Genomic DNA, 11,375 nt, shown 5'->3' on the forward strand with positions numbered 1-11,375 from the left:
TGCGATTATTAGTCGCTTTGTATAGAGTTTCGCGCAAGTTTTGGAGGAAAGAATACAGAAGGATTCTTTTCCTTGTTCCGTTTGATCGGTTTCTTTGCTTTATTCCGTCGATTATCGTCCAATTCGTATCGCGGAGAAGCTACATCCTCCCGGATGAAAACGACTATTCGGAGCGTAAGGGTTAGTCGGTCGAGGGGGACGGTCGATTTATCGATTCTTCGACGTGTCGGCTCGGATATCGGGAAAGCATGAATAACTGAGAGCTCTCTTTCTATTCATGCCGCTAAAAGCGCGTGTCGAAAGTTCCGACCGTCGCGTTGACTCGCAAAATCGAAACAATGTTTCCCAGGCTGTTGAAAGTCAAGATTTACTGGATGAGCCGTAAATGTTTGCTCGCTCGCTCCGCGATAGTTTGTCGAGCGATATCGAATACACACATATGTCTCTTTCGAACATAACGCACGCTTTATATTAATGTAGTTTGTCGATTTTTTTTACGTGGACCCAGTCAACCCAGCTACAAGATTCTCAATCCTTCGAATGGAATACCTTTACTGCGAAAAATACAAAAGTTGGATCAGTCGAGTAAAAATAAACTGCAATTCTCGCGTTCGACGAAAGAAACACATTGAGGATTACGCGCGTAATAAGAACGGCCCCAAAATATTTTTGTACACCGTTTATTTGTAACATTTACAATCAACATCTCTTTCGTTTGTCAATTATACACGTATAATGTCATATAATACAATAACATTTCTGCGATACATATATATGGATATACTCTTCCGGGCGGGATAAGGAGGAGGTATTGATCCTCCGCGCGTGGGGAGCTCGTTTTATACATTATTAATAATACTCTACGTTAGGTAGCGATTGGGACGCGTAACATCAAGTACGCCCCTCGTGTTGGTCTCCAAGTGGGAAAGTAATCGACCATTTCGTACAGTTGGAAATCGTTCTCGCTAAGTCTTATCGCTCGCTGCATCGATCCACACTTTCGTTCCTCTTCCTTTCCGCTTCTTCTTTTCTTTCTTTTTTTTTTCGCGGGCAAGAAAATAATCGCGTGAGTGCTCTCTTCTTTCAGATTAGATTGTTTTTTCTTGTATAAAAAAAAACGATTTTCCGTTGTTAATTGGCCGAAATTGGAGATTCACTGAACGTGTCGATTTTGTCATCACAATTGTGCGTAAATTTTGAAAGAAATGTCCCGAAAACGTTAACCGGCAGCAAACAACAAATGATTTTAGCTAAACGATCGAAACACTCGCGCATCGAAAAGAAGAGGAGGAAAAAAAGCAGCGCAACTTTCGCCTCATTTAAAAGAGATCAACGAACACTTTGACCCCTAGAAAAATGGGTACTATATATACATATTTCATAGTCTTATTTTATTACGCATTTCCTCCTCCATACATCTTAAACTAATTACCTAGTATACAATAGAGCACACTTTATGATATGTATAGGTTTCTCGTTGCGATTACAACGTACGTTGATCGATTGATATGTAGATGATATGTGGCCGTCTTATGAGAGCTTACTCTCATAAGCTATAACGTTTACATGTTTCTTCCGCTCCAACTTGCGGCTCCTCCTCCTTCATTCTCCAAATTCGTATAAAACAAACAATGGGAACTATCGAACGTCCGATTAATCTCATTTCGAAGCTCAGTTATTAAAATCGGGAAAAGCAAATTGAACCGCGTGCGTCACAATGATGATTAAAAAGAAAAGATAAATCATGCACAGGTTATCTTGTTCAATGAGTATAATTGCCGAAAAGTAAAGAACGGAAACAAATAGAAAAAGTCAAGAGAATGTAAAAATTCAAAGTCGAATAAAATCCCCAAATTCGCGGTTAACAGATGTATGTGGGGGAGGGGGAAGGCGCTCTTTCGTCGCATTCACCGTGTATCGACAATGCACTCGTATCGTACATATTGCTACCGTTCATTTAAAGAGGAGTTGGTCACGAAAATCAAAAGTAAATGCTTGCGATATACAAGCCTGTGCTTGAAATTAGTCGAGACGACAACTAAAAGTCCATATAAACGATGGAAGGGATGCCGCGTAGTGTAGAAAAATAACTTTGTGGCACTTTTGTATTTCTAGTGTGTGCGATATAATAAGATAAATATAATAAATATTTTAGCGCACGCTTGTCCGCGAGCGTCTCGATCATCGTTTCTAATATCATGAGTGAAAGTTCGTCGCTCAATGACTGACGGACAGACACGGGAAATACGTAGAAGATGCCACGCTCGTTCTAGCGAATCTCACTTCCTTGTTCCTGTGCCGTATTTTCGCCTTACTTCTTTACTCATGAACGAGCACTCGTAATTTCACCTGAAGTGGCAACTCGGTTTAACGCAGCAGTTTACACGTGTTCATCGGAATTCTCGCTCAGTCGAGGATATTTCGATTTCATCGAAACAATTGGCGAGAGAGAGAGAGAGAGAGAAAGAGAGAGAGAAAAGTTTTTTTCGGAGGGAAGTAAACGTTCGGGGAGGACGTCTCAACTTGACATTTCTCGTGCGAAGCCCTCCTTCTGTGGCGGGCTTTTTTTCTCCGAAATGATAAAAATCATATTTTGCTAGAATAAAATGATTGATTGTGCGGACGCTCGCAAACACGCAGCGAAACAAACGATGATTTCAATAATGTTGTTTGTCCCGCGCGACGAAAATTAGAGAGCGTAAAATTACAAGGTCAGACGCTTATCACAATTCATCAGGTGATTAAGAACTAAGTAGAAAAATATTTTATAATCTATGAAATTATCTATAAGAGTATCTCTCGTCTCATCATCGTTACGCGGCGCCACACTTTGAGACTCGAGAACAAAGTCCTCGGAAGTGCGCTTAATGTTTTCGAAATAAAAAAAAAAAACGTTTGGTGCCGGTCTGTATTGACAAAACTCAAGTTTCCGGTTTTTCGTTAAATAGATATCAATGTTTTTCAAGTTTATTGTTTCAAAGTTATTGCGTATGGCGTAATCGTTTTTAACGACTTATTGCTCCATCATATTCTTAGCGAAACCTTCCGAGTATTATCAATTTCCGGCTCTGATATCGGCGCAGCGACAATGTCAGTCTCGAAGTGCGGCGCTCCCGTTTTTTAACGGTAAACAATAATACGATACATGAGCAATCGGATATGTAACAAGTGTAATATTATTTTTCTAAGCGTTTATCGCGTAGCATCCTTAAAGTAGAGACGCAATAGAAACGTCAACCATGTAACGAACCACAACTCTCGAAATTAACAATGATAACTCGTATCTGCGATATTAACATCTATGGATTTAGTCTTTTCGTGTATTTATAAAGAGAGAGAGAGAGAGAGAGAGAGATTGTGTGTGTGTGTGTGTGTGTGTGTGTGTATGGTTCAAATCTGTCTTTTTCTTCGAGTTTCCCTCACATCCTTCGTCATTTTACTCGCTTTTGCTGCATCAACTGATTATATCGTACATTTTTATTATATACTATATAATAAACACAACGGATTTAGGTCTACGAGCGATCTGTCCGATGCGATTCCGCGACTCACGTTCGATGCTCGAATAAATGACAATACTGTCATTTACGTACCATTCATTGACGAGGCATGCGATGAATCAGGAACATCGTGTTTTTATTTTTTCCCTTTATACCACTTTTTATCGTAAACCGTAAAAATATAAACATCTTTACAATTTCGAAACGAAAGGAATCTCATGATATAATACCATCAGCAACGGATGAGCGATTAGATTGGTCACGCATTACTTAGTTTCGCAGATTCGCTATTACGAGGTCACACCTGAGTCATGAAGAAACCAAATTTGTACGACGAGCGGCCATACTAGATCATCCTCCGGTGCCATCCGGTGTTCTAACGACGCCCATCTAACTATACACGTGCATTTGTACGCTCGTATATTCATTATTTGTATATGCGTGTATGTTTTTGTATGACGCGTGTGTATAGTTGTACGTTCAATTGAGCGAAGCGAGGGAAGAACGATCGATCGCAAGTACAAAAGCTTGGTTTTACTTCTTCTCCTAACATCGACACGGACATTACGATGTACGATAACTAATTATAGCGGAAACTAATTACAGCGAGGGGCGCGATGGAAGGATGGCATACCGGGTGGATAAAATTTTTCTCCTAGTAGACCTCGAAAAGGAACGTCCGAGTGTGTGCGATCGACATTCATCGGTCGGTATTTCAATATCAAAGATATCACTGAATGTCCAGTGAAAAATATTCAAGAGAATCGTCGAAAAATATTAAAATATTAATAATCTTGATCAAAAGATTTTTTACTCTCAACATCAATACTAATAATTTCTTATAACGTTTTTCCCAGAATAATTCTCACAGCGCGCTTTTTTCTCTCCCATGTTTCTATTTTTATTGTTCTTACAAACGTGTTTCATATTAGCTTACCTTTTCTCGCCATCATTTATATTAAAACTCTTCTAAATCATCAACAGCTAAGCTTCAACTTTCAATTCTATTAAAGACTTTCCGACACAAACAAGGATGAGTCGTTTGCATCATCTAGAAAAATTGAAAATTTCAATTGATTTTACTTTGGACGATTACTTTAAACGACACTCTCTTTCATCCAGCTCTTGATGTATGCAAAATCGAGGTGAAATATATCCGATGCACCTATGACTTCGCATATATAATTCTATATAAACATTATTAATACGTTGGCCTCTCTCTAATTGATTTCTAACGAAAAAGCTGAACGTTAGTCGATTGAGTTTCGGCGGAAACTTTCTCTCTCTCTCTCTCTCTCTCTCTCTCTCTTACTTGTTTTTTGTCTTTTTCTGTGCCGGGTCAGACAGATCGCTCGTACTTTGAAACTCTTTCAAGCAGCTTTGTGATAAACTCTAAATATATAATATCTTTTTGTATATATATATGCCTATATGTGTATATATATATATATATATAATATATATATATACTTCTTCAAAAAGAAAACAAGGAAATCACTAGGCCTAGTCGGCGGTGCGGTGTAGGGATGCCCGGCCCGAGTATGTCCGAAGCTCCGACTTCCAGTTTGGAAACGCTACGCTTATCCCCTTGTCGCCCGCTTCGCACATACTTTCCCGATTTCTTTCTCAATCTATTTTATCCCACTTTTACTCGTTCGACGGAAACGCGAGCAGACGCGGGCAGGTACAGGTCGTTACACGGGCACCAGTAGCGTGCGCATACACATGCAGACAACAGGCACACATAGACGCAATCATAGACACACACGCGCACAAAAGTACGAAAGAAACTTTCTGTCGGACTTACCGCAGGCTACCGCATTGGCTCGTCTCGGAGCTCCGTGCTTGCAGGGGGCGGGTGAAGATAGGAAAAACGGAACGGAGAGTTTTTGACGTTCGGGAATGTTAGGAACGATTAAAACATCGATTAAAACGATCTCAAGGGTGGACGATTTAAATTGCCGCTAGCTACCGCTAGCTCCGAAAGTTGCTAAGTGTCGGTTGTTGTCGAAAACGGGTTTTAACGGAGAAAGAGTCATCATCAGAATCTGTATCAACTCTTTCCGATAAAAGAAAAGAGATTTCTCGCAGAAAAACTCTGTGAGAATTGTCACAAACACTACATAGATATCCGAGCCGCCCATCGTCAGAAGCATACACTGCCGTCTCGAACAAAAAAGTCCGATCGTCAAACGAAGAAAGAGAGAGTAAGGCTCGGGAGGAGGAGGAATATGTCGGAGGTAAAAGAGAGGATAGAACGAAATACAGAAGTCCGCACCGCCGCACTTATTGTTGGTCACAGCATCCGATCACGGAACCAGGAGTTAGAACGCGGTGCTGGATTGTGGTTGTCGAGGTGCGCCGGGTACCAGATGTCCTCCGGCGCCGCCGCCGCCGCCGCCTCCACCCACTCCTCCGCCAGCGACAACACCATCCGCTGCTCCGATCATCGTACATCCCGGCTCCATGTCGTAGTCCGGCTCGAGCGCAGGATTCACTCGGCCGTTCGATTCGTCCTTGCTGCCATAAAGCTTGCCAACGCCCGCAGCTAGGACCGCCATTTGCTCCCCTTCGGCAGGGTCCGGGCCAACCCGCTCAACGTCCTCCGGGATATTGACCACGCATCTGAAGACGTCGTAGCCCGGCGCCAGCCGACCGGTCAGGAAGGCAAACTGTGTACCGCATGACACGCCAACGAGAGTCACGAGCGACATCAGCATCGCCATTGTTCTGAACGGGAACCTCTGCGTGGCTGACTTCTCGTCGTAGCCCGGGTAGCGGATCAACGCGGGCAGGCCCATCATCGGCTCGCCGCCGCTGATGCGCACCAAAAAGGCGATTATGTACGCCGACAGACTGCCGTAGGTGTTGCAGTAGTCCTTGAAGTGCACCACCATCAGCAGCTGCGGAAACAGGATCACATAGACCAGATCTGAGCACATTGACCAGAGGCCGTAAATCGACGGTATCGTGAGGGCCATCACGGTGCTTAGCACGCCGACCACGCCGATCCCTGCTCGCATCACCCAGATGATTTCCATCTCCGACGCCTGCAACGAGATGCGGGACCACCCACGATGGTCAGAGAGAGAGGGGACTTTTTTCCCTTCTTTTAGAGAGCTCGTTGGAGGAAGCTCGAAACGCGCTATGCATCGTCGAGAGATGCGCGATATTAAGCGAGGACGGAAACTCACCCGCTGACGGAAGATCAATTTGTAAACGTTTCTAGCGAACATCGAACTGGCAGAGAGGATGCTGCTATCCGCAGAAGACATCACTGCCGCCGATACCGCACCCAACCCGAAAAAGGAAACAAAATCTGGTGTCAAGTACTGCAGGACCAGCGGCAGGATCATGCTAGTCTCCGCTTCCGTGAAAGGATAAACGCCGGTGTATCCTGTCTCATTCCAGGCTGCAACATGCAAAATCACGTTTCGGACGACGGACAGCTCGTTTGCCCTTTCGGATCTCTTCTATTTTCTCATCGAGGAAAAAAGACTCTTTTGCCCGAGATGTTGAAGGACGCGGCATCGATCGCGTGTAAAAATCGCGGTAATGTCAAAGTGGAGATTGCGCGCGTGTCTAGGAATTTTTCTCGTCAAATATTAATGCATCGGATATATTTTGAGGAAGAGAGAGAAAGAGGTGTATTCGTTCTGTTTTAGCACCGGGTTGGGTTAATACAGAGAGTAAAGAAAGAAACTTGCGTTGAAAAATTTCTTGTGCGTTACAAACTTTTCATTACTGATGTAAAATTAATATACGTTAACACTGACCATTATCGTGACGCTTTTCATATTTATGTCAATTTAGTAATTTAATATAATAATTAAAATATTTTCCGCTTAAAAATGAAATATTATTTCTTTCAACGCAATTGCCTAGTTAATCTAATATATCGTTATCTCAATATATATCTTGCGTCAAATTAATATTCAACATGAAGAAGTGTTTTATACTTCCAGCGCCAATTAACAAAGATGCTAATTTTACTGAATATTATTGGTGACATACTTTATACCCCATCAGTGGTAAGCACATTTTTCAAGTACGATATTGATTGAATCAATGAAATGGCACATAATTAAGAGAAGATTTCAGTCATTAACGACATCTAAAGAACGCGATTAACAGAAAAAATAAATAAATTTTATTTATTATTGTAAAAATAGCGTTTGTTATCTCGTCTGACATTATAAGTATGTCAATTTAATATAAATTTTGACATGAGAAATAATAAAATTGACCAATGACCAAATGTTACGAATAATTAAATAATGAATATTATATGTGTCAATTTCAATTCGTGACGAATGAGTGATTTCGATTTAAAATAGACACTTTCCGGGACATGTGAAAAAATCCTATTTTTTACCGCAATTTCGCATACTCTCTTACTCGGCATCGTCGCGTAATTTGTCTGACTCTCTTTGCCAGCCAGATACCATCGCGACACATACCGAATTTGTTCCGGCAACGTAGTCGCGCATTCGCATTATAGCGAGCGAGTCGTATTACGCGACCCTCTCTCAAAGCAACGCCACATGGCCAAGTCCCACGCTATTGTACACGTTGCGGAGCACCGGAACACCCCTCGATCATCCACCCGCGCGGCCCACCCACCACCTTTGTTCGTTCGGCCGCTTGTAAATACCAGCAGTTCTCTCTTTGCCGCGCCACCAAATGTCAAGTAGTCTCCGACGACGAGGAGCGTGGGACGATGGACAACCTGGGCTCTAATTCGATCCTCTCGGGTAGGGGTGAGAGACGCGTTACCCTCGAGCTAGATATCAAAGCGGAGAAAAGGAGGGGGCTGGACGAAGTGGCGCGTTTCGTTATTAATGTATCTAAACATTTTATTGAACATCTCTTTTCCCCACTGCCGGATCATACATTTGACCGATCAATATTTTCTTTTTTCTTTCCCTTTTTTTCTTAAAAAAAAAAAAACAAATAAAATGAGAAGAAAACGCTCAATTCTTCTCATCGAACATTTTACTCGAATTTACATCAATATACATTTTACACAAAGATGCTATCGTACTTGGATCGTAAATGGACCGGTAATAAAATTTGCGATACTCACGCGTTGCTTTGGCAATCGCTCCGATCAGGACGGGAGGGATGGCCATGAGGATGCAACCCAAAGCGGCAACGTAACTCAATATTTGAGCTCTAGCCGCGGTTTTCGAGGAGAGAACGCGTTGAAAGTACACTTGCCAAGGTATGCCGCCGAATATCAAAAGTAAACCATAATCCACGTAAGACCAATATTCTTCGGGCATCACTTTGCCGATCCAATCAACGTCCATGGAACTAAGAGATTGTACCTTCGAATTGGTCCAAGCGAACGGAATACACATCCACTGTGGACAAAAGCGTTGTCCTTTATAATTAACATTTTCTTTTTTTTTCAGCCGGAGAAAGAGGAAAAAAAGAGAGTAATAATTGCAAAAGGGATTTCGCGCGACACTAACGGGAGAGAGAGAGAGAGAGAAGTTTATACACGCACAGCCGATTGTAGTTGCGAACAGACTCTTCTCCCAGATAGAAGATCCGTTTCGCGCGATGATATCTTTCGGATGTCTCCGAGATTCTATCGCGCTTAATCACAGTTAATGGACGACGGATTAAAGCACCTTTGGCGATGCAAACGTGATATTTATCGTAGCCTAGATATGAATGGTCGGTGGGAGCTTATCGAAGCGTCGAATACGAAAGGTTGTTCGACCGTTTGGAGATCTTACCAGACCGATAAATATGCAAAAGAGCTGAATGACGTCGGTGTAAGCGACGGAATAGAGACCGCCGAAGAGGGTGTAGAAAACCGCGATGCAGGCGCTCAGAATGACGGAGGTGCCCTGATCCATGTCGATGATGACCGCCAGCGTGGCGCCGAGGGCCGCGAGGATGCCCGCCGCCCAAAACACCTCGCCGCAAAGAGCGGGCAGAAAGAGGAGGCCGCCCATCCGCTCGCCGAACGCGTCTTGAAGCGGATCCAACATTGTCACGTACCCCTGCTGTCGCATTTTGTTCGCGAAGAAAATACCACCTGCGAATCATCGGGAGGGAAAGCGCGAGATAAAAGCGTAATTTCTCGCGCGCCGTCCTGCACAACGATTCGACCTTTTCTCTCACCGAAAACGAGGCTGAGGGCGTATCCGAAGGGTGCCTGGCACCATACCAGGCCTTTCGTGTAGATCGCTTCGGCGGTGCCGTTGATGTAACCGCCGCCGACCCAGGTCGCCGTCATCGTGAATATTCCGACAAAGAGCCCGATCGAGCGGCCGGCCAGCATCACCTCCTCCTCGGAGTCGTTGCCAGCCTCCTTCTTCCTGGCCGCCCATATTCCCACGCCCAAGATCAGCAGGTAGAACAGAACGATCGAGACCACTCCTGCGATGTTGATCATCTTCGGGGAATAGGGGTCCACCGGTGCGAGTTGACGTAGGTCCGGCAAATCCGCCGCTTTAGGATCCCCCGGATACCTGAGTTCACATTCCCCACTTATCTTTTCACGCGCGTCCGCCTTTTATTACGAGGGTCGATTTTTCATTAAATCCTATTATTAGACTTGAAAAAGCTTGATTAAATATTTTGTTCTCACTCGACGCGCGCTACGAACGAGCAGCGCAGAAAGATGGCGAAAGCTAGAGACCTCTTTCAGCGAGGGTGTGCATGTGTACCTCTGAGATCCCCGCGAGGTACAATCACGCAACAGCGGGGGACAGCCTCACACCGGCGGCATGTCCTGATGACGGCTCTTCCGGACGGCCGACAACGACGCTGGCTTGGGACTTGGGGGGCAGCAGTCACCCCACCGGAGCGAGGTCTTCTGGGAGGGGCTATTCCTTGTTCTAAACGCGAGGCCGCCCATGGGCGCTGATGGCCATCGATTTTCACCCAACTCACTGCTTCTTCCCTATTCGTTTTTTTACCACACTCCTTGCTCGCGCTACCGGTCCTTCACCTGTGAAAGAGCGAACCGTGTCCTGCCACCGCGAGACACCCTTTTATCGGCTTTGCTTCAAATGCGATCGTTTCTTTTTCTAACCGACTCTATCACTCGCGAATTTTCACCAAATTATACGTTTGTATTTTATATATCGTGTGTTGCCTACATCAAAATCCTTGAAAACTTTTCATTCCATTTCTCGAAATTATTCTTCCGTGTATACTATCCCTTACGTATTTCCCGCCCAAATAGATCGCAATGGTTGAATTCTTATCTAACTAGTCGTTTGCAGGAGAAGGAGGCAGAGTTTGTCGTCGCGCGAAGAAAATTCAGTCGGCCCTACGAGGAATTTGTCTTCTATTCGAGACATTTTCACATCACCGTGCGAAATCGCGCAACTACTTGGCGGGGCAACAATTTTCTTTCTCAGAATCATGGCATTATATTCCAAAGGGGGAGCACTTACGAAAGACTTGGCGGAGCGAGCTGGTCCTCGCGACTACTTCATCACCACTTTATGCAGAGACGGTCGGACTTAAAGAAGCGCAGAGTCACCCGGAGGGGGCGAGCGTCCCCTTCGCGATCGTAGTTACGACCGTGGTTTTGCGGCCGTCGCCCCGCCGACGTATGTCCCGTACAGTCGCGGAGGCCACCTCGTACTGAGGCGGCCAACCGTCTGCCGTCCTTCCGATGCTGTGCTATCGATTCAGCCCCCGTGACGTCACGACGCGGGGGTGCGCTCACGTCGTCCCTTCTTCCCCCGCGCTTGAACGACCTGGCGTACCTGCCTTCCTCCTCGTCGCAGGGGGCGGGCGTGGACTACTGGTTATCGCGAGCCTGCGCCTCCGACTCTCCTGGAATGCCTAATGTTACTTTTCGATTGAAATGAATATATATCGGAGGGGGGGGGGGGGGTTTTT

General features: G+C 44.7%; 2 protein-coding genes across 8 annotated transcripts in view; both read right to left on the minus strand.

The window, feature by feature from the left end:
* Positions 1-664: 664 nt before the first annotated feature.
* Positions 665-11,203, minus strand: LOC106741902 (high-affinity choline transporter 1). Its single transcript, XM_014614319.1, has 7 exons — positions 10,922-11,203; positions 10,187-10,492; positions 9,639-9,988; positions 9,248-9,552; positions 8,587-8,866; positions 6,695-6,912; positions 665-6,550 (listed from the first exon to the last, which is right to left on the minus strand). The coding sequence occupies exons 3-7, from the start codon at positions 9,910-9,912 to the stop codon at positions 5,825-5,827; spliced, it is 1,803 nt and encodes a 600-aa protein (XP_014469805.1). The 5' UTR covers positions 9,913-9,988; positions 10,187-10,492; positions 10,922-11,203; the 3' UTR covers positions 665-5,824.
* A 49-nt stretch (positions 11,204-11,252) lies between these two features.
* Positions 11,253-11,375, minus strand: part of LOC106741903 (pyroglutamylated RFamide peptide receptor-like) — a 26,018-nt gene continuing 25,895 nt past the window's right edge. For all 7 annotated transcript variants that reach the window (XM_014614327.1, XM_014614323.1, XM_014614325.1 and 4 more), the window contains one exon: positions 11,253-11,318. In XM_014614327.1, the coding sequence (XP_014469813.1) occupies positions 11,282-11,318 (37 nt within the window). In that variant the 3' untranslated portion in view covers positions 11,253-11,281. The remainder of the gene's footprint in view (positions 11,319-11,375) is intronic.

Source organism: Dinoponera quadriceps, unplaced genomic scaffold, assembly GCF_001313825.1.
Source record: "Dinoponera quadriceps isolate SergipeBrazil2010 unplaced genomic scaffold, ASM131382v1 scaffold458, whole genome shotgun sequence".
Classification (NCBI taxonomy): domain Eukaryota; kingdom Metazoa; phylum Arthropoda; class Insecta; order Hymenoptera; family Formicidae; genus Dinoponera; species Dinoponera quadriceps.

Excerpts from the sequence above, each read along its gene's own strand:
- LOC106741902 (XM_014614319.1), bottom strand. The coding sequence starts at position 9,912 with ATGATCAACATCGCAGGAGTGGTCTCGATCGTTCTGTTCTACCTGCTG. Across the intron at positions 8,867-9,247 it reads TTTGCATATTTATCGGTCTG|TGGATGTGTATTCCGTTCGC; the intron begins GTAAGATCTCCA and ends TTTTGTCCACAG. Across the intron at positions 6,913-8,586 it reads AGCGATTGCCAAAGCAACGC|CCTGGAATGAGACAGGATAC; the intron begins GTGAGTATCGCA and ends TGCATGTTGCAG.